We start from the raw sequence: 21,512 nt of genomic DNA, 5'->3' as shown, positions 1-21,512 counted from the left end.
GCTTTCCTTAAATGCAGATATTGAATACCCCTTGTCATTTATTCCAGGTGCATGTTTGTTATGTAAACATTGTGAAAATGGCTGTTAGCCCTTGTATTTGTAACTTTCAGTGTTTTTTTGTGGATATCCATATTCTGTACATGTATGTTTTCTAGCTAATCTATAAATGACTATAAAAATAACCATTAAAAGAAACAATCATAACTTGGTTTCTCAGTATTTGCCAGCATTGCCTTCAGGTTAATTCTGTAATGGGCAGTAAATTAGTAGCATGTGTTGTTACTTGACATACATTAGCTCAGTGACTAATAGGGCACCATTATTTACTGTTTCACAAGGCAGGCTGAAGTGTACTTTTGAAAATTTACTTCTGAGTGTTCAGTATATCCACTGCTTCATTGAAGCAGGTAGCCCTTCCAGTCCTCCCACCCCACTCTGCAGCAATATATGAGCAGCAACATCAGCCCTAGCCAAAGGAATAAGAATGCACAGGAACAGCAATATATGAGCAGCAACATCAGCCCTAGCCAAAGGAATAAGAATGCACAGGAACAGCACATGCTGCAGATACCTCGTAGATAAGGTTGAGCCTACTTAACAGCAGATTTTGTATCCGTGGATTTGGCTCAGGGTGGGTCCCCCGGCCCAACCTCTAGCAAGAAAAACCTCTTGTGTTTACCCAGGAAGCCGTTTTTGGCACAAGAGCTCCAGCACCAGCAGCTAGCAGGGTATACTATGTGATCAGAGATGGGCTGGGGGGGTAGGCTCTGCTGTGGTGGACAAGCTAGTAGCAGCCACAGCATCCGTCATTCTCCCTGCCTCCCTCCTTGGTTGTTATTACTTATAAATAAGTTTATTTCTAGATTTCTTTTTTTTAACGTCTGGTAAGCCTAGGTGGGTCCTGATCGAGTGTTTTAAAAAAATGGGACCTGGTGCTAAAAAGTTTGGGAACCACTGCCCTAGAGAGATATTTGGAGAAAAACACCAAAGAAAGTCATCTCAACATATGTCTGAAAGATTAAACATATTTTCAGATCAGGCTGTCAAAATAATGAGGTGCACATTTTGGGTTGCTTACTAGCTTCCAATTCATGCTCTTGAGTTTGTTAATCTCATCTTTTGGGGGGGGGGGAACCCATCACTCTATCCTCACAGTGTATGTGCAGACCCACTTAGAGTGAGCTCTGGGCCCTGAAAGTTCCTGTCACACCAAGGGCCCAATCCTATCCAGCTTTCCAGCACTTATGTAGCCGCAATGTGGCCCTGAGGTAAGGAAACAATTCCCCTACCATGAGGAGGCCTCTGTGACTGCACCCCACTGCATGATGGAGCACACACCCTGTTGGCACTGCTGCACAGGTGTTGATAAGTTGGAAAGGATTGGGCCCTAAATTTTAGTCTTCTAAGTACCACAAGACTATTTTGGAGATTTTTTTTGTCACAATATACACAGCTATTCATATACAATAATAACATAATAATGTTCTGAAAACTGTTTTAGTGTAAGTATAGTGGCTAAGAAAATACTTAGGCAGCTTTAAATGCAGCCTTATTCTGCCTGCACTGCACTTTTTTCATTCAGAAAATAACTATGTTCTAAGCTTTTTGTTTTCAGTGGTAGTGATTCTACTACAACTTAACACAAATGAAATAGATGGCATACTAAAGACAACTCTAATGTGGCCCTTTCAGGGAGTAGTGATCAACTAGTAGCAAGGATGGAGAGGCAAGGCAAAGGCAGGCAGAAGTTCAGGCAAATACAGGTTGATAATTAAATGGAATTCCCCCCCCCCCTAATTCTAGTAGTCACAGTATTCCCACAAATGTTTTGTTCATAAAATATCTGTAATGCACATCAAAAGCTGTATCACATTTCACTTGCAACAGGAATAAGTCTAGAATTTTAGCAAGCTATTTAACACTTTAATAACAGATTTCATTCCAGCATAATTGTTCAGATTAGGATAATAGGTGGAGAACCCAAAGGCCCTGTTCACTAGTTACTCATTTTGCAGACAACCGATCTTCATGCATATCACAACAAGCATCTATCAATGCAGGGTCTGAATAATTTATGTAGTATTTTAATAAACAAAATGTTTTACAGTCTTTAGTTCAAAAGAAATAGTGATGTAGATTACTTTTACTCCCATTTGACAAATGGGATGGATGGGGTTTTCAAAGTGCTGAGAGATGGTTGACCCAAGGCAAACCAGTGGATCTGTGGGCTATGGAGTCATAGGCTCAAGGCTGGATCCCATTTCAATATACTTGCATATACAGCCTTCTGCTTAACAAAAACTACATAGTGTTTAATATGAGTTTTCTGGGTGGAAACATTTGCTGTGTCTTCTAGTTTAATTACCATTTAAGGAACATTTCAGAAAATTTGCAGGAAAGTTGGTGGTTCACAAACCACTTCCAACACTTTATTTGTGGAAGTTGGTTGAGAGGCAGTAAACTGCATCCATGTATTCTTAATATTGTGTTTCCTAAGGCAAAGAAATACTGATGTTGCTATAGTGATACTACAGTAATCACTGTAAACAGTGACTAAACAGCCACCGGGTAGATGGGACTCGATAGCCTGGGAAGGCAGCTCATCTGAAAGAAGGAAAAGTCTGATCCCAAACCTCCACTGCCTTGTGGCTACATCCAGTTATGGAAAAGGCTTCAGGAGTCAACCTCGAGGCAAAATCCGGAGCCGGAGTCCCTGAGGCAGTTCATGGCTGAACACAGTCATGTTCTGGCAACTCCTGCGACGCCGCTGGAACCAACCGTATTGGCCTCTGCCTTTCCATTGGACCATTTCAGCGACGTGGAGAGGGGAGATTTGCTGCATGGGGAACAGTCTATCCTCCATATCTACTTTACCCAGGCTTTGCACACTGGAGAGGACACTCTGTTCCAGAACCACCATTCAGAGCGTGATACCATAGTCGTCTGAGACTGAAGGATGCCAACAACTACAGTAATACTGGCAGGGGATACAAGCCAGGGAAGAGCACAAGGACTCTCAGGCTGGATGCAAGTAAAAGGATATTTGGGTTTTCCTTGCAGAATGCTTCCACCCAGCCTCCTTGTGTTGGACCAGATGCACACACAAAGTCACTACAAAATGGTATGATCAACATTGACACTGGCAATTGCGTGAGTGGTATAATTACCGTTCTGGTAGGTGTGGGGAAAGCCAAAAGGTATAATTTTAAAGTATTTTTTTCTTTGTAAAATTCACCAATGACTGTCATGCCTAGTCCCACCCACACATTTGAAGGCTGTGTTAGATCCACCTCCCACGATACAGGAGTTACTGTCCAAAAATACAGAAGTGACACTGTCCTCACTCAGACTTCACATTAGCCACCTGCACAGGCCTCCTGTATTCTACATGAAATGCTACAGAGAAGGTGTAGAGACCAATTGTAGGAAAAGAGTAGCCTCCCTGCCATTCTCTTGGGGTAGCTCCTATACTCTTCAACTGCTCTTGATCTTTTAAGAGCCCTTTTAACTTATCTGGTGTTTTTTTCCAGAAAGCATGGTTTACACCCCTCCGCAAGCAGCAGTGTGCCCTAAAAATAACAAACTGCCAGCACCTAATACCTGGACAAGTGAGCCAGCAGCTCAGTAACCTTCATTTGCGAAGCCTGCAAAGTCAGGACTGATTCCAATCTGCTCAGCTGAGGAAGGAAAGCCCTCATGTAGATATTACAGCACCTATTTTCTCATACTATGTTTCTTTATTTGAAAGCACCCCATGTGCTAAGCAATCTGGACAGAGAATATGGTTTGTTTTTCATTCCTTTCTGTGCACTGGCTGAAATGTCCTTTCCGACAATCCTGAGTGGATAGATCTTCCAAACCGAAGAGAAGCGAAATAGGTTTATATCCAAAGGGAGCTTTCCAAGAAGAATGCTGTCCTTTTCTGATGACTTCAAGGCAGCTCAGGTACTGTGGCTCACACCATTTTGAAATGACTTGAAACTAAAAATCTTGGCTTCCCGCAACTGCTTTGGCCCTCCGCCCAATAAAGCCCCATGCTAGGCACCATGAGAGATCTGTCATCTACAAAATCTCAGTAATTTTTAAAAAAATTTCATGTTTTTGCTAGCGTTTTCTTCCATGAAAATTTGCACTCTTTATAATAAATTCCATTTTACTTTTACATTACAATTATATACAGGCGCCCCTGCATTTTTTTGAGGTTACACTCTTTCAACACATTTCAGTTATACCTGAAAGTTATTCATCCAATGCATGCTCCACTCTTTCAACCTCTCTCTGCTGGTCTAAAGGCTAAAATTGCCATCTCCTGTGTTGATTTGCATATGACATGATGATTCAAACTGTTTTGTGGTGTGTGTGCTCTCTCTCTCTAGAGCACACCAACTTTAGCTCCCTTCCTATTTCCCAAAGGCATTAATGAGAGTCCATTTTGCAGAAATCTTTGAGTGACAGGAGGAATTTGCAAGATAAAAAAGGCATTTGCAATTCGCTGTCTAAAAAAGCAATTGGAAGCAACATTTGAAAACTAAAAAAAGACCAGCTTCCAATTTTCAACCATTTCTGCTTATCACCACGGCTCCTAACCTTTCAAATGAGAGGGAAACACCAGTACTTTTATCTTCCACTCCATTTTGTGTCATGCTTAGATTAATGCTCTCATTCTGGATACCCCAATTAATATTGTACTATATGCAACTGGATAAGGCATTCTGGTAGCTTGGACCCATGAGAAGGTGGCAACACAGTGAAGTTTTTGACCATTTCATGGTCAGATAGATATGTGACGTGCATGAGGGCATGTTTGGCCCCAGTTGATGACAATCCCTCATTTTATGGGGTATTCATAATATTGAATATGGGGTATTTATAAGTTTCATGATCCACTTTGTTCAGCATTCCATTGTTCACTGCTCTTTGTTTGGGAATGCAGAGCAGCACACACTCCACCCCGATCACCCAACCTTTGTGTGGATTTATTTTAAATTGTAATTCATTTGCTGCAGTAGTGCAGTTTCTCAATAAATAATGAAACTAAACAGAAACTCCATTAAACTCTTGTCAACAGTTGAAAGGATCCAGCTTTCTGTCAACTTAAGGTATCTTTGTTTGGAAGAAGCATCAGCAAAATGCTCTCTGGGTTGAGGCAATTGATCAGTAGCAGTGCTATGCAAAATTATTCCTTCTACGTACGTTTTATGTCCCCTGCAATTCATTCATGCTTCAAGAATAGTTCAAATGTGTTCAGTGCCACGTAAGGTTGCCCAGTGTCATTTGGCATGCAGGTAGCCAAGTGATTAGTTGAGTTTTTAGATTCCTTTGTATTTTGGTTTGAGTTCTCACATAACAGGAACTCTCTTGTATGGACTGAGTTTTTCAAATATGGGTTGAATTCATTTGACTCCTTCCAATTCGTCTGGCCTTGATCTTGCCCTATTGAGGGAATTGCCTGTGGAAGGGGTTTTATATCTTCAAGTTCTGTACTGCACAACATCTGGTGCCTGCCAACCACATCTCTCATAGTAACATCTGGCTGGCTGAAGTCATTTTCCAGATCTGGTAACTGAACTTCATCATTACCATCATTTTCACTAGGAGCATCTACTTTCAAAATACTAATGCAGTCAGGAGATTCTGTGTCCTGCTCAGATGGTGGTACTCTCAACATTATTTTCTGTTGGGGGGAGAAAAGAGAAACAACCATGTGAGCATTTTCTATGCTGCAATTAGCTTAGCTTTTCATTTATGAAAAGAGAAGATTAATTATCTTATTTTACTTTGAATAACTTTCTACAATGTGTACAAACAAAAAGTAAGAATGTTTCAAATAATTCCTTATGTGCTGCAAATCACCACAGTACAAAACTACCAGTGAGCCTGTGGATATTTCACATTGTCTCTGTATTATATTCTTCATGTGGCAAATGCAGCCACTATGTTGCTAATGATAAATATTATGCAAATAAAAAGGTATCTCTGATCTCACTCGCATGGTAGCCCAATTCACTTGTCTTAAAACTGGGTATGCTGTGTCCAGGTAGAGGGGAATGAGAACATGTTGGCAGGTCCCACCATCACCCACACCAAAGTATTCTTCAGTTGTGCTCCTATCTGCTTTTCTTGCTTTGGTTCAGGAGGGCAGCACTGAATTCTGGATACTTCTGCCATGTAATTTTAGATCACTCTGGGTTCAGCTTTGCCTTATTTAGACAAGGACTGAACCCAAGGAGGACAGGGGGCATGGATGAGGAGCAAAGGAGTGATGCTACTGGGTGCTGCTCCCCCTCTACCAGGGTACAGCACACCCAGTTTTAGAAGATTTGAATAGGACTAATCTGCTCTGCTGCTCTAATAGCAGTAGATCCTGCCAAGTGGTCCTTCGCCCATCAACATTTTCAGTCTACCAGAGGCTTATTATTATTTATTTGATTTGTATTCAGCCTTTCTCCCCGGAGGGCACCCAAGGTAGCTTAAGGTCACCACTGTGGTGTATTATTATTATTAACAGTAAAATATTATAACAGTATAACTTTTCAACAAAAGTTCGCAAAGCGGTTTACAGAGAAAAATCAAACAACTAATGGCCCCCTGTCCCAAAAGGAATCACAATCTAAAAGATACAAAACACCAGTAGACAGCCACTAGAAAAGATACTGCTGGGGTGAGGAGGGCCAGTTACTCTCCCCCTGCTAAATAAAAGAGGAGCACCCACTTAAATTTGGGTGTGAAAAATTGCCTCTTACCCAATTAGCATTGGATATCTGTGAATCACAGTCTAGAAAAAAAAGATAAATAATACCCAGCATTTCTAGAGTTTTTGAGTAGTCAAAACATTTTGTAAATTATGCCAGTAATCTTAAATCACTCCTAAGTATTATCTGTCTACTGTAGATACATTCACAGGTCATTTACCTACTACGTTACACTAGCTTTCAAAAAGTCCTTTCCTTTTGCCAGTCTCACTCACTGGTGGTGACACCCACCCTTCAGAGGCAGAATTGCTCCACAGAGAAAGGGAGGCAACATGAAGCCTGGCATGATAGCTTACCATGTCCAGGTCTCGCACCCTACCAAGGGAGGGAGTCGGGCTACATGTCAAGGAAAATCTTAAGTGATCACATCTACCAGAACAGTTGCTTTCATCTACAGCTGCATATTAAAAATAAATTTCTCACAGATATATTTGCTCAGCAAGAATAACTCATTACCCGAGATGCGTCAGAACAATCCGATACTGTAGGATGAGGTATTTTAGGCCAACAAATATTTTTTAACCTGTCAAAACAAAAAAATATATTTTTAGCTATTTTAAGAAAGTATTTGTTGATCTATTAAGGAAAATCTCTTTTCATAAACTAAATGAGTTCCTTTCCCTTCATTCTGTAGAATGTGCAGATTCATTCTTCATTCTATGCGCAGACGAGAGAGAGAAAGAGAGAGAAAACATCTTCCTACGGTAATCTCAGTTCAGCAAGGGCCTCAGCCTTTCATTTCTATGGGTTCATCTTTCAGGTGCATAATGGTATGAGACAGTGTTTCTCAATGTGGGTTGGGACCCACTAGGTGGGTCACAAGCCAATTTCAGGTGGGTCCCCATTCATTTCAGTGTATATTTTATTTTTAACATATTAGACTTGATGCTACCATGGTATGTGACTGCGTTTGGGTAAATGTTATATATCTGTACTTCCAACAGGCTACTAGGTATAGGTTTTCAACAATGATAGTCAATTGGGCTTACTCCAGAGTAAATGTGGATAGGACTGCAGCCTTTGGGGTGTTGGGGGAATTTTTTTTAACCAGATCAGCAACTGCTTGGAAGGGTTAGGAGGATTCTTCTTTATTTTAAATACATTTTTAAACTTATTGCAAACTTTCAATTGATTGATTTGTTTTCATCATATTGGGGGTGTTAAAAATGTTCCTGCTTGATGATGTCACTTCCGGCCATGATATCACTTTCAGAATAATGACATAACTTCTGGGGGGTACCGACAGATTGTCATTCTTCAAAGTGGGGTCCCAGTGCTAAAACTTATTAGAACAGTTTGAGAATCACTGGGATAGCAACTTAGCAAGCAATAATCTTGATTTTGAAAATCTTTGATTTTGCTTTCATAAGAAAGGATGCCTTCTTTTTACCTGTTTAAAGGATTTGTGTAAAATATTTACTCACCTGTATTTTTTTAGAGCCCACAATGACCCAACAGTTAACAGGAAAAGCATGAATATTCCAACAACAATGTTGATGAGAATACTCTCTATTATACCTAGGAAGGAAGGAAAGAGAGAGAGGAAGAAATATAAAATGATAGATCCACAGTAACAAGCCCCAATTCTGATGTACTCTTACTCATAAATAAATCCCACTGAAATCATTAAGACTCATTCATGGGAACCTTCAATACATTTATTAGCCTGTAAGGTGCCAGAAGAGCTTGAGCTCTTTTGCATTTATGATTATGGCCCAAAGTGTTAAGTCAATTAGCATGGTTTATAAGATTAGGGTAAAACAAGAACAGAAATACACAAGATTTCTATAGTAATAGCCATACACAGGGCCATGCCATGAGGCAGCCTGCATCAGTCACATGGAGTGGTGGACATGGAGGGGTGGCAAGCAGACACGCCCAAGCCCATCTTTCCAGCAGCTTCTCCTGTCTGCCATTCCATTGGGTGCTCTGTTCCACCTAGCTGAGAGCCAGCAGGAAAAGGGTTGCGACAGCTCCCTTCACCCTCCATTGCTGGGGAGGGAGAAAAGACACTTCCAGAGCTCCAAATCACTTCTGCCCACCCAAGTAGGCAGGGAGAAGCAAGCTGGAGCCCACCTACCCCCTTTGTTACTAGAGCAAGCAGACACTCTCTCCCCTTTATATAATTTCTGTCTAAAACGAACAAGAGCAGTATGTGCTTTCTGACAATTGCTGTTCTTGTTTGTTGCCGACTGAGCATGATGGAGGGAGGCTGCATGCTGAGCTCAGGTAAGTACAGGATACATTCTCTGATCCCCGTTGTTATGTAATTAGGTCCTTAAACAAACATTCAGCCCAATCTAGTGCCTTTGTTGTGTAAACAGAAACTCCCTGTCAGACTCTAGCTGGCACAGGCTATTAGAGATAGATTGCCTTTTCTTTGCATTAAAAGTCTCTTTACTGTGCATACCCTCTGTTGCAGGCTATGGGAGACATGATTGCCTCATTAAGATCCTCCTTGTTGTGCTTTGCCCTCCATCATATATAAGGTCTGTTTTTAAGCAAACAGTTGTTAAGTGGCGCACACCTGTACAGGGAAGTTGAGTGGGGGTAACTCTTTCCTACTTATCCACATAGGTCTGAGGTATTCAATCTGCACGTCCCGCCTCCCTAGTGAGGCGTGGCTAGCCTCCAGGGGCGTCACCAGGCATCTCGGGGAGAGAGGTGGCCACAGCTGTGCTGCTCTGCTCAGCTGCAGGTGCTGCCTCCTGACTTGCCGCTTTTCCGAGGCTGAGAACGAGGTGAGTGGGGCAGCATGAGGTGGGGAGGGCGTATGAAACGTGGTGGGAGAGAAGGCTGGCTAGGCAGCTCAGAGGTGCTGCATCTCATCAGCACAGGGCTTGCTCCTGGTAGGCTTCAAACTGGGAGGGAAGCCTGACCTAGAGAGAGCAGGAAAGCACTTTCCTCCAGTTGGGAAAGAGGGAGCCCAGCCTGCTCTTGGGGAGGGGTGAGTGTCCAAATGCCCAGCCTGCACCCCTCTGTCTTGCCTGGGGGGAATAGGGGTGGCATCTGCATGTTGGGGTGTATGTGTATGAGCAGCCCCCATCTACTTTGGGGGTAAATTGAAATCTTGCTGGGTGTGGCTGCAATCCTGTCCACACTTTCCTGGGAGTAAGCCCCATTGACTCAAATGGAACTTACTTCTGAGTAGACCTACATAGGCTTGGGAACATAGGCATCAGGTTAACCAGGGATCTTCACCTTTCTCTTTTTCCTCCCCCTTCAAAAAAAAATAAAAGCCGCTCTTGATGGCTTTGTCTCCAAAAATTGATTAAAAAATAAAAACACCCATTCCTTTTCAGCCACCCCCCTTTTTCCTCCTGCCTCCTTTTGAGAAGGGGGTTACTTCCCATGTTAGCTGCTATTATAAGACAAAAGGCACAATCCTAGCTAGGTCTACTCAGAAGTAAGTCCTACTGTGTTCAATGGGACTTACTCCCAGGAAAGTGAGGTTAGGACTACAACCAAACAGCCTCTTGGTCTCAGTTTGCATCAGTAGATACACACAAAACAAAGTCTTCCCCTCCCCCGGCGAATTCATCACTTCTTCCCCCCTCCCTTTCCAAACCCCTCCAGGTGTGCTGCTAACAAACTCAGGGCACAATCCTAACCAGGTCTACTCAGAAGTAAGTCCTATTTTGTTCCATGGGGCTTAATCTCAGGTAAGTGTGGTTAGTATTGCAGCCTCAGAATGCTGGCAGCTGTTTTTTTGTTTCTAGTGTATAGTTATAACACCTTCATTCCCATTTGGAGGTAACTGAGGTGATCAGCAGAGCCGCGGGCTGGAAAAGTTCGAGAACCACTGCACATAGGTGTTCACTGGCCTCCTAATTGCTTGCTTGACAGCTAGTCTGCCCACCTCTCCCCTTGTCCACAGGTGGAGTGCACATGTGAGAGACCACAGGGGTGCCAACATCAGGAGGGATTGAGAGGCACAGGCCACTACTGGTCATATAAAAATGTGAAATATCTTGTACTGCATTGTGCCCCCCCAAAACCAAAAAGGTTACACCTCTCATTGTGTTTTGAACATTTCAAAACAGAAATATTCTTCCAAATAGTGAAAAAAAAAATAAAACTCTCAGTGTTCTGTGGGAAGTGTCGATAGTAATATTTGTGAATGTGCGGCGGCAGTGAAGAAGGCCAATTCTATGCTTGGGATCATTAGGAAGGGTATTGAGAACAAAACGGCTAATATTATAATGCCGTTGTACAAATCTATGGTAAGGCCACACCTGGAGTATTGTATCCAGTTCTGGTCGCTGCATCTCAAAAGACATAGTGGAAATGGAAAAGGTGCAAAAGAGAGCGACTAAGATAATTACGGGGCTGGGGCACCTTCCTTAGGAGGAAAGGCTACGGCGTTTGGGCCTCTTCAGCCTAGAAAAGAGACGCCTGAGGGGGGACATGATTGAGACATACAAAATTATGCAGGGGATGGACAGAGGTGGATAGAGAGATGCTCTTTACACTCTCACATAACACCAGAACCAGGGGACATCCACTAAAATTGAGTGTTGGGAGAGTTAGAACAGACAAAAGAAAATATTTCTTTACTCAGCCTGTGGTTGGTGTGGAACTCCTTGCCACAGGATGTGGTGATGGCATCTAGCCTGGACGCCTTTAAAAGGGGATTGGACAAGTTTCTGGAGGAAAAATCCATTATGGGGTACAAGCCATGATGTGTATGCGCAACCTCCTGATTTTAGAAATGGGTTATGTCAGAATGCCAGATGCAAGGGAGGGCACCAGGATGAGGACTCCTGTTATCTGGTGTGCTCCCTGGGGCATTTGGTGGGCCGCTGTGAGATACAGGAAGCTGGACTAGATGGGCCTATGGCCTGATCCAGTGGGGCTGTTCTTATGTTCTTAAGTGTATTGGCTTGATGTAATTCTCACAACAACCTTGTAAGATAAATATTACATCCATATATGTTGCAGGCGGGAAGCTGAGGCTAAGAGGAAATTTTGGTGGCACTACTGCCACCTAGTGAAGTCATGGCAGAGATGAGATTTCAATCGGCAATGTCCCGATTCATAACTCAGCCAGGACACTACATCAGCTCTCATCTGCTACTTCCTCAAAGAAACACACTGTGGTACTCGACTATCTTGAATCTTCTCTGGTTACAAGTAATGTCTGATAAACGAACGAGTAAGAAATTGTGTGATGAAAAATAGTTTTGAAAAAAGTGACTGCCTTCCTATACTGAATAACTCAGGATTTTCCCTGCTCGAACCGAACGTGTTAGCACTTTATACTATGCTCTTATAGTTTACAGTGGTATATAAGAATGAACATGGGATGGCAGAAAGCATTTGGATGGTCACATTCCATCTGCTTGCATGTACTTTTTTCCTTTTCCTTTGCACATATTGAACTACACCCATAGCAGCTGATAATGCAGGCACAGGTACAAGCACCCCCAACACAGGGGAGATTAGGTGGGCTGACTTTTTATCCAGGCATTGCAAATCCCACCCCTTGCCTAGTGCTCTGCCCACTCATTTGCATTCAGGTCTGGTCAGGAATCACTGGCTGTTTGTGTCTCTGAGGCAGAAATGTATATCAACGCTTAGACAGGCATAGCCTACAAGAGCATTCTTGCATTGTAAAACATCATGATAAACAAAAAGTTAACTCTTTGGAAATACAGAACTATTACACTAGTGCTTCTCAAAACTGTGGGTCACAACCCACTGACAGGTCAGGACCCAATTTTTGGTGGGCTGCAGGCCCACTGTGATCAGAAAGTTGCAGGGCAACATGACACGCAACCTTGTGGAAACAACGCACCCAATGGCACGAGTTGTGGGCCAACATGACCCAGAAACAGCAGACAATGAAGCGGGTCATGCAGGTAAGGAGTTTGAGAACCCCTGTAAATCACTTTCAACTCTTAGAGTTAAGGTTCTACAGATCAAGTGTTAGAGCACAGCATAAAATACCTGGACTCTGAGGTATTCTCTAAGGCCCAATTCCATGCATATTAAAAACAGTCCATAAACAGAAAAATGACATGTACAGAATAACGTACTAAGTCCAGTGGTGATGAATTTGATGGGCTTCCCACTGGTTCCGCCAGCACGGGTACTTGCCATTACATGAACTAAGTATGTGGTTTTGGCTTGCAAAGACTTCAGTTGATGTTGCAGAACACTGGCATTCACTGTTTCTCCTAACAACATACAGATTTAAGGTAGTATGTTAAGCTTTTCAAATATAGAATGCATGCAATTCCTTTAAGCCTGAAGGGTCCCCATCTGACACACAAAAATTAAGCAGGATGTTTGGCACACAGACCTCTGAGGCACAACTGCTTAACACCAGAGGGCAGTAGTGGAACATTCTTCATGCACCCAATTGAAAAACTGATTAAGAGATGTTTTTAGGTAGTGTGCAAGATTAATCAAACATGGGCACATTTGCTACTTTAAAGAAAACAGCTCCAATCAGTGCAAGCTGGAAGCATCTCACTCTCTATATTAATTGTGTGTGGTTTATTATTTCCCTTCATATACCCTCTGGATCCATGACTTTTTGCTCTTTTCCTGTGAACATTAGAATAGGTTCAAAAACCCTCTTGATACATACATACATACATACATACAAGTTCAAAAAGCTGCTTTTCAGGAGTAAGAGCCATCCCTTAAGATATTAGATGATATCAAACTCACTGAATTCAAGAGCTGCTATAAGGCAACACACTCTGGGTCAAATGACCTTTAACAGAGATTGTTTTCAAACTGTCTCACAGCAAGCCAATCTCACAGCCCAATCCTGAGCTGCCTGGGTGCAAGGCTGCGGCAGCACTGAAAATGGCTGCCATCGCATCCTGTGTGCTACGTACCTCGGGAGAAGGGGACTTTCGTCCCCTTCTCCTGTGTAAAGGGAGTAGCCTCGCAATGGGGATACTAGATTCACCACTGACCAAAAGGTCAGCAGTGAGGTGAAAGCCTTCATGCCGGGTGGTGAGCCTGACGCGGAGGCTTTAGATCTGGTGGAGTAAAGCTCCACCAGTCCGCCTTCCTCCCCACTCCCTTCCTCTGACACGCTTCCCTCACCCTCTCCCCATCACATTTCCTCCCTGCCCTCCGCCTGCCTCCGCCCTCCCCAGAATGCCTCCTCCCCACCTCCCCCCACGCCCCTGCTTTCCACTGCTTGGCAGTCTGTGTGACCACCGAGTGGCAGAGGCTGGGCGCCTGGCCAGCACTAGCACAGGCACTCACCTGGTGTTAGGGTTTGTAAACGTGCCTTACAGCATGTTTGCGACAGTGCACACCAGCGGTAAGCCAGTGTGCGGAGCTCAGGATTGGGCTCTCAGTCAGAAAACAACATTATAGTATCCCCAAGTGTAATAAACTGGTAATCATGAATTTTGACACTAGTTTGGGAAAGATAAATGAAAGGAAGAAGCTTTAAGAAAGCATCAAGCCTGAAAGGAGGAAAAAAAGGGTGAGGTGGGGATTGGCTAATCATTTCAAGTGCTGACAAAAGAGGATGGTGGTGGACACACTTTTATACTGTGTGCTTGGAAGGGGCAGAGATGGAGAGGCCAGAAATCTACCTCAGTCACTTGGTCACACAGTATGTCTGCCTTCCTTAGCAGACATACCAGGGTAAGAGTTTGGGATTAACAGCTCAATCCTATCCACACTTTCCTGGGAGTAAGCCCCACCGACTCTTATGAGACTTACTTCTGAGTAGACATGCATAGGATTGGGCTCTAATACAGCTAGTTTCCAAGTTTAAAAATTGTGTCCTTCCATGGCAAATATTCACACCAGTCTTAGGGAGGGTCCCCTCAGATTGTAAGAACCAAGAGCAACAGGGTCAAACCACCATTATCAGCATTGTTTATCAGTCATCTAATTTTCTGTTTTATATGTGTATACATACCTAATTCCTCTCCACCTTCAGGTTTGTAAAATACTGTGTAGTTAACAATATCACCATTCGCTTCTGCTTTTTCAACTTCTTTCCATGTTATGGTGACCTCATGTTTACCAAGATTCTCCACTCTGGCATCAGGACCTTTCGATGGGCCTAAATCAAGCACAATCTGCAAAACCTCAGCTACTTTGAAGTGTAATTCCTTTATTAATCACTATTGCTAAATGCAAAACAGTTAGATCCAATTTTTACTTGCAGAGTAAAACTGTCTCCACCCACAGCCAGCAGTAATTCTTACTGATGCTCCACCTAGCCCCTTACTATCAGTGTTGACTGGCAGTCAAATCTCAGGGAAGCCTTTCCAACCCCAAATGATCCCAAATTGCCTATGTACAGGTGGATTAGTTTGTTCTTATATGCTGCAAAGGTGCAATAACTATTTATGGTATCAGAGGAGAATTATGAGTTCAAAGCAATTTTGAAGCAACACACACAAAAAAACTTTAAATGTTAAACAGTTTTCACAGCACTTCCCATTGTATAAGCAAGAAACAGACTCAGGAATTCACAGTACTACCACTAAGCATCAAATTCTGTATAATGGATCCTCCTTGATAATGAAATTCCTAATCGAGTTATTCAGAAACTACTGAAAAAGAAGAGACTGAATTCATTACAAAGGCAGTCATTTATACATACGTTTTTCATGAAAGTAGATTCTTACAGAACTTGGTGATTCTATTTCACCTTTGTACAGGGGATACACAGAGATGTTATAACACTTAAAAGCTTCAAAGGCTCCTGCAAAAGAAATCAGAAACCACTACATTTCTTCCACAAATATATACTACACACATATGATATACACAAACATACTCTACAGAACAACAAAACAGCACAATCAGGAGAGCTTCACTCAATGACACCTTTTCCTTATCACCTTGATCAGAAGCATGATCTAGGAAACCAACATGGGAACATTTGTATGCCCCAAAGAGTTAACAGGGATGCAACTCTCATGGACAATTATCAACAGTGAGATCTTTGGGGACAGGGAACCATTTATTTTGCTCCATAAACCACTTTGTGAACTTCCTTGTTGAAAAATGGCACATAAATTTTAGTAGTAGTAGCAGCAGGAGCAGCAGCAATTTTCAAATGTAATTAACTTAGACTATATGCAGTCCTACTCTTTGACAATGAGCTTCAAACTATAGGCAAGTCCCCTCTTGCATTCTTCTTTCTGGCCCTTTGCATTACACAACTGTTCCCAAAACTACTATCTATTACTTCAAGATTGCACTCCACAGATAAATGAATTAGCAGTCAAGCAAAGGTAATTATCACACAGAACCCAATTTATGTACAGTACATACAATCCCTGCTGGTTTGTTTTGGACTACGCAGTCATGAGTAACCTGCACAAAGGGATGGTCAGAGCTGGACCAACACCTGAAATGAGACCCAGAGCCTGCTACCCTATTTTCACATGTGCCCCACACCATCACTACTACCACTACCCTACACTGCCCAACGATTCTTCAAAACTACCTGAGCAGTTTTGGATCCTGGAAGTCAGAGAGGTTTTTCCTCTGATCCCAAGGTCCTCTCTGTTCAGCCTGTTTTGAAGAAGTATCAGGCAGCAGAGGAGGCATGGAGGCACTAAATGTAAGGGGAGAGGGAGGATATGATTTTTAGGCTGCAATCCTAACCACACCTTCCTGAGAGTAAGCTCCACTAAACAAAATAGAACTTACTTCTGAGTAGACCTGGTTAGGATTATGCCCTTAAATAAATAAAGCTCATGTAGAAAATCTTAACGTACATTTTTTTAGTCAGAGTTGGGGGGGGGGGAAGGTGTAGAAGAAATAAACAACACAGCCTTAAAGACAGTCAAACTGAACCTTCGCCATTATGCCAGGCAAAAACAAGAATAAACACTTACGTTTAGGAGATGTCCACTTTGTGACATTTCTTACATATTGCCACGATCGCTTATATATATCTTTTTCCAACTCATCATACCATTCTATAACATAATCAGTTATATTGGAACATGTTGTTTCCCATTCCACAACCATTTCTTCAGGTAAAGCAGAAGCATTGAGAAGAACGATTCTCTGATCTAAGAGAAGAGTAATAGTCCACACAATCAAGAACGTTGACTTTAATAGGTTTCAGCATTTTAATCTTGTGATTAAAGAAAGCAAGAAGAGCCCTGCTGGATCAGGCCAAGAGTCCATCTTTCTGTATCTCACAGTGACCCACCAGATGCCTCAGGGAGCACTCAAGACAACACGATACCCATATCCCAGTGTTTCCCAAATGTACCTGGCCAACAACACCTTCCTCAACACTGGAACACAGAAATAAATGGCGATGACAGGAAACACATCACATGATGACATCACTGGCCACTTACTTCCAGGTTGTGAGGCTGAACGAGTCTAAAAATAGCAGTAAGGAGGCCAGGACAGGCAAGAGGGCTTTCACACACAGCAGCTCTGCCCACCATACTGAAACTCCTGCCACTATTTTTAGGCTTGCACTGCCATCGCACTGTCAGGCAACACAAAGACTGGGAATCCCTGCCATATTCTGTTGCCACTTTCTTGCATCTGGCCTGGTAGTCTACCTCTAAATCCAGGAGGTTGCATATAGTCATCCTGACTTGTAATCTGTGATGGACTTTTCCTTCATAGATCTGTCCAATCCCCTTTTAAAGGCATCTAGGCCAGGTGCCATCACAACATCCCATGGCAAGGAATTCCACAGATTGGTTACTCATTGGGTAAAGAAACTTTTTTTTGGTCTGTTAACTCTTCCACCACTCAGTTTTAGTGCACATAATCCTTGAATGATTATTTTCAGCAATAAGCAGAAGGAAACAGAAAAGCAAGTCATGTTAACATATTAACACAGTATTTCTTGACAAAAGCTTTGTGACATTTCTACAGTGTAGGAAGAAAGCATGATCAACAAAGTAGTTATACTTCTGTAAGTCCTTTCCAGTATAGTAAATAACACATAGTAATCAGGTAGTGAAACTGCTCAGCATTATCCTTACACAGGGCTGCCCAAACCCCAGCCTGTGGGCCACTTGCGGCCTGCTGGGGGTCCCCATCTGGCCCCCAGGGGGTCCCCCCATCTTCAATGGGCACCCGGCCCTCACCACAGCTCGCGCTGGCCCAATGCGCGAGCTCTGGGTCTGGCTTTCCCTCGCTGCCGCTGAACTTCACACCTGCAAAGCTCAGCGGCAGCAAAGGAAAGACGAGCCCGGCGTGCACACAGGGCCTTTTATAGTGGGAAAGTAATGCAAAACTTGCAAGTCTCGCGTTACTTCCCACTATAAAAGACCATGAGCGCACCCTGGGCCCATCTTTCCCTACCTGGCCGGTTGAGGGTGGGCGGGCGGGCAGGCAGGCAGGCTGGCTGCAGCACAAGCTGCTGGATGGAGGGAGGCAGGGTGGGTGGGTGAGCGAGTGGGCCAGCGGGTGGCTGGCCAGCCAGCCGAGTGAGTGGGCGGCCAACTGGGCAGGCTGCAGCACAAGACGCCAGAGGGAGGGAGGGAGGGCGGCCAGCTGAGTGAGCAGGCAGTGACTGGCCAGGCTGCAGTTCAAGCTGTTGGGGAGAGGGATGGCGAGCAAGCGGGCGAGCGGGCGACCTGCCAGCTGGCCAGCGAACCAAGTGAGCAGGTGGCCAGCTGGTCAGACTGCAGCACAAGCCACGCAAGGGAGGGAGGGAGGGAGGGAGGGAGGGAGGGAGGATGGGCAGGCAGGCAGGCAGCCAGAGCGGGTGCGCAGGCAGGCAGGCAGCCAGGTGGATGGGTGTCCGGATGGCCAGGCTGCAGCACAAGCCGCGCAACAGATAGAAGAAGGGAGGGAGGGCGTGGGGGCAGGCAAGCGTGGGTGAGAGTCCTTAAGAACTGGCTGGAAGATCACCCCCTTCCTATGGGCGAAAGTGCTTAAGAACTGGTTTGAATTCATTCATTCATATAAGTTCCCGTCTCTAATATAGCCATTTATGTAAATTATGCAAATTTATTCAAATTTGAAATGCAAATTAATTCTTTTTTTTCCCCTGGCCCCCGACAGTGTCAGACAGATGATGTGGCCCTCCTGCCAAAATGTTTGAGCATCCATGTCCTTACAGATAGCATTTCATTTGTAAAAGAGAGTAGGACTAAAATTTTGTGACCTGAAAATTTTGTGACCTCCATCTTCTCATCACAGATATGCAAGGCCAATCGTGATTATTGAGTGGTGAGGAAACAACTGTGTGAACAACACATCTGTATCTAAATGTAAGGCCTAGATCTGAAAATGGATTATGGGGCTAAGTGCCAGTAATGCTCTGACTAAAGCAGCCCAGGAATAGTCAAGACATCCAAATATGTCTTCATTATGTTTATTAGAAGAAAACATCCACAGCAATTTTTTGCTAACACATCAGCAATTAGCAAAGAGAAATAATTTATTTCACAGGTATTCAGCAACTCACAGGTAGGGAGTTAGGAGGGAAAGGTTACTACACTACTTTGAAAATTTAAAGTTGGATCCTAAACACACTGACTTGGGATAAGTCTTATGGAATTCCATGGAACTTATTTTCTGAGAAGTATGTTCAGGATTGCAGCCTTTGTGCAGTTTCAGAGTTACCTTTATGGCACAGGATTTTCCCCTCTGCTGTATTTCAAACGGCACTTTCCTCATTTCTGTTGAATCCTATCACGTGTAAATAAATGGGTATCTTTTCATAGTTTAAAGCAAGGGTCTCCAAACCCCGGCCCGGGGGCCAGATGCGACCCGCAGCAAGCCTCTTTCCAGCCAACCTCTTGTCCCCTGAAAGCCTCTGGCCCACTCGACTGAACATGACCAGAACTGTGCTCTGATTGTGTCTGCAGGGTCTTCTGAGGGCCAGAGAGGTTGAATGAATGAGCCCATTCATTCATTTATTCACTCATCTAAGTTCCATCTCTAATTTATTTATTTAAATTTCATATTTAAATTTTTTTTCCGACCCTCCACATCATGCCAGATATTTGATGCGGCCCTCTGGCCAAAAAGTTTGGAGACCCCTGGTTTAAAGAATTCATTCTTCTGTGAAGGTCTTGTATCATGATGGTTCTTTTTGGTCTTTATTCCATGAGTATTTATGGTCTGATCCCAAAGAATCAGAGAGATCTGCCCCACATTGTCATACAAAATTTTAGAAGTTGCTGTTTGATGGGCTCTTCTTTGCTTTTTATCTTCCTGTGCAAATGTTATATTCTGTACATAAGGGTCAAAGTAGACGCAAAGTTCATCATAATCTTTCTGTCTTTTTTTTCCTCAATAGCACTGTGGATGATTGGAACTGCAGCTCAGGTAGAGAGGGGATTAACCTCCCAACAACAGATTCTTTCCTACAACACAATTGGGCATGGGTGGGTGCTATTCACTGGGACTGTGGTACAAATGAAAGGCTTAATACGCATGCACACACACTCTGAACTCATGCCCTGTTCATGGTCAGACCCTAAAGGGGCTTTAAAGAAAAAAGCAATGGAAACACGACATGCTGAATGTTGCATCTACTTTGGCCCTATCAGTGTTCGCATTTTAAAAAAAACAAAACCTAAAGTTTTAAAGAAAAAATAATAGCACCCATGTGTTTACATATAGAGGGAGTATATGACAGTTCCCCACTTGTAGGTGGCCAACTTCTGAATTAAATCACACATACAGATTGCATAAACTCACCCTTTCTCTCTTCACGGATCGATGGAATTCTCAAAATAGCCTCTGGAGATTCTCCAGCTGCGTTACGAGCAATGACACTGATTTGATAGGCTTCCCCCGTTAGGTTGCAAGTCATTGTTTCATTACTAGTGGTTTCAGAAGAATGATTGTTTTCTGTGGAGTATTTTATTTGATAGTCCACTATTATTCCTGAAGATGGGAATTCTTCACATTTCTGTTTTTCCAAAAAAAAATCAGTACATGATAATATAAAAAACAGATAATTAAGAATACCAAAATCTGAGTGTATGTATATTCAAAATTAAAATAAAATTTCAGAGAGAGAGAGAGAGAGAGAGTGCGTGAGAACACAGTTTCAGCCAAAGAATTCCTCCTGCGGTTACTTCAGATTTACAGATACCCCACAGTAATTAACAACATCACACTTTGTGGTACTAGAAAATAACTAGCTTTGAACTAGCTACCAATTTCTACTTTTGAAAATACTTCCATTAAGTTTGTTCTTTCAAATATATTTCTATTTTTTGTTTCTAGCAAGAGGAATATCTGCAGAGCATCTATAATGAACAATGGAATAATTTGCCATAGCAAATTAGCTGAAGATCACCTCTTATTTTCAGATTTCTTATTTTTACAGTTTTTACTTCATTTATCCTGACAAGAACTCCGTGAGATTTCACAAAATGAAAAACTAGCGTCTTGCTCAAGAGCTTTCAGTATGCTTCATGGCTGACTGGAGATTTCAATATAGCCATCACACATTCAAATTTACTACTACTACTATTACTACTACAACGTTACTCACTGTATTTCAGTGGCTTGCAGATTATGGGACAGAGTAGATAATGATCAGCTCATTCACTCAATGACCCCTTACAACTGCTGTGGAAGTGTGCGGGGCTCCTGGCAAGCTTGAAAACAGGTAGGAGTTGCATGATAGCACCAGTTGCATGAATCAGCAATCACATATCAGGCCAACAGGCATGGCTGCCCCACATTATGAGAACAGGCAATCCCAATCAACTTCAAGGTTGCAAAACTCCATGTGAAAAAACCTCCTTGGACCTCTTCGTTTTAAATAAGCATTGGGCATTCACAAAATCCTTGCTTTCGGTAAGGTCCTTG

At 43.0% G+C, this 21,512-nt stretch overlaps 1 protein-coding gene across 2 annotated transcripts in view; it reads right to left on the bottom strand.

Moving 5' to 3' along the window:
- Positions 1 to 2,754: 2,754 nt before the first annotated feature.
- The window catches only part of IL31RA (interleukin 31 receptor A), a 47,989-nt gene continuing 29,231 nt past the window's right edge, over positions 2,755 to 21,512 (bottom strand). For both annotated transcript variants that reach the window (XM_066618107.1, XM_066618108.1), the window contains 8 exons: positions 20,388 to 20,601; positions 16,592 to 16,771; positions 15,346 to 15,447; positions 14,653 to 14,799; positions 12,791 to 12,931; positions 8,177 to 8,270; positions 7,209 to 7,275; positions 2,755 to 5,674 (listed from right to left, as the gene is read on the bottom strand). In XM_066618107.1, the coding sequence (XP_066474204.1) occupies positions 5,213 to 5,674; positions 7,209 to 7,275; positions 8,177 to 8,270; positions 12,791 to 12,931; positions 14,653 to 14,799; positions 15,346 to 15,447; positions 16,592 to 16,771; positions 20,388 to 20,601 (1,407 nt within the window). In that variant the 3' untranslated portion in view covers positions 2,755 to 5,212. The remainder of the gene's footprint in view (positions 5,675 to 7,208; positions 7,276 to 8,176; positions 8,271 to 12,790; positions 12,932 to 14,652; positions 14,800 to 15,345; positions 15,448 to 16,591; positions 16,772 to 20,387; positions 20,602 to 21,512) is intronic.

The sequence above is a fragment of the Tiliqua scincoides genome, chromosome 2, assembly GCF_035046505.1.
Source record: "Tiliqua scincoides isolate rTilSci1 chromosome 2, rTilSci1.hap2, whole genome shotgun sequence".
In the NCBI taxonomy this organism is placed as follows: Eukaryota; Metazoa; Chordata; class Lepidosauria; order Squamata; family Scincidae; genus Tiliqua; species Tiliqua scincoides.
Note: the sequence above shows the minus strand (reverse complement) of the source record. Positions and strands in the feature narration are given on the sequence as shown.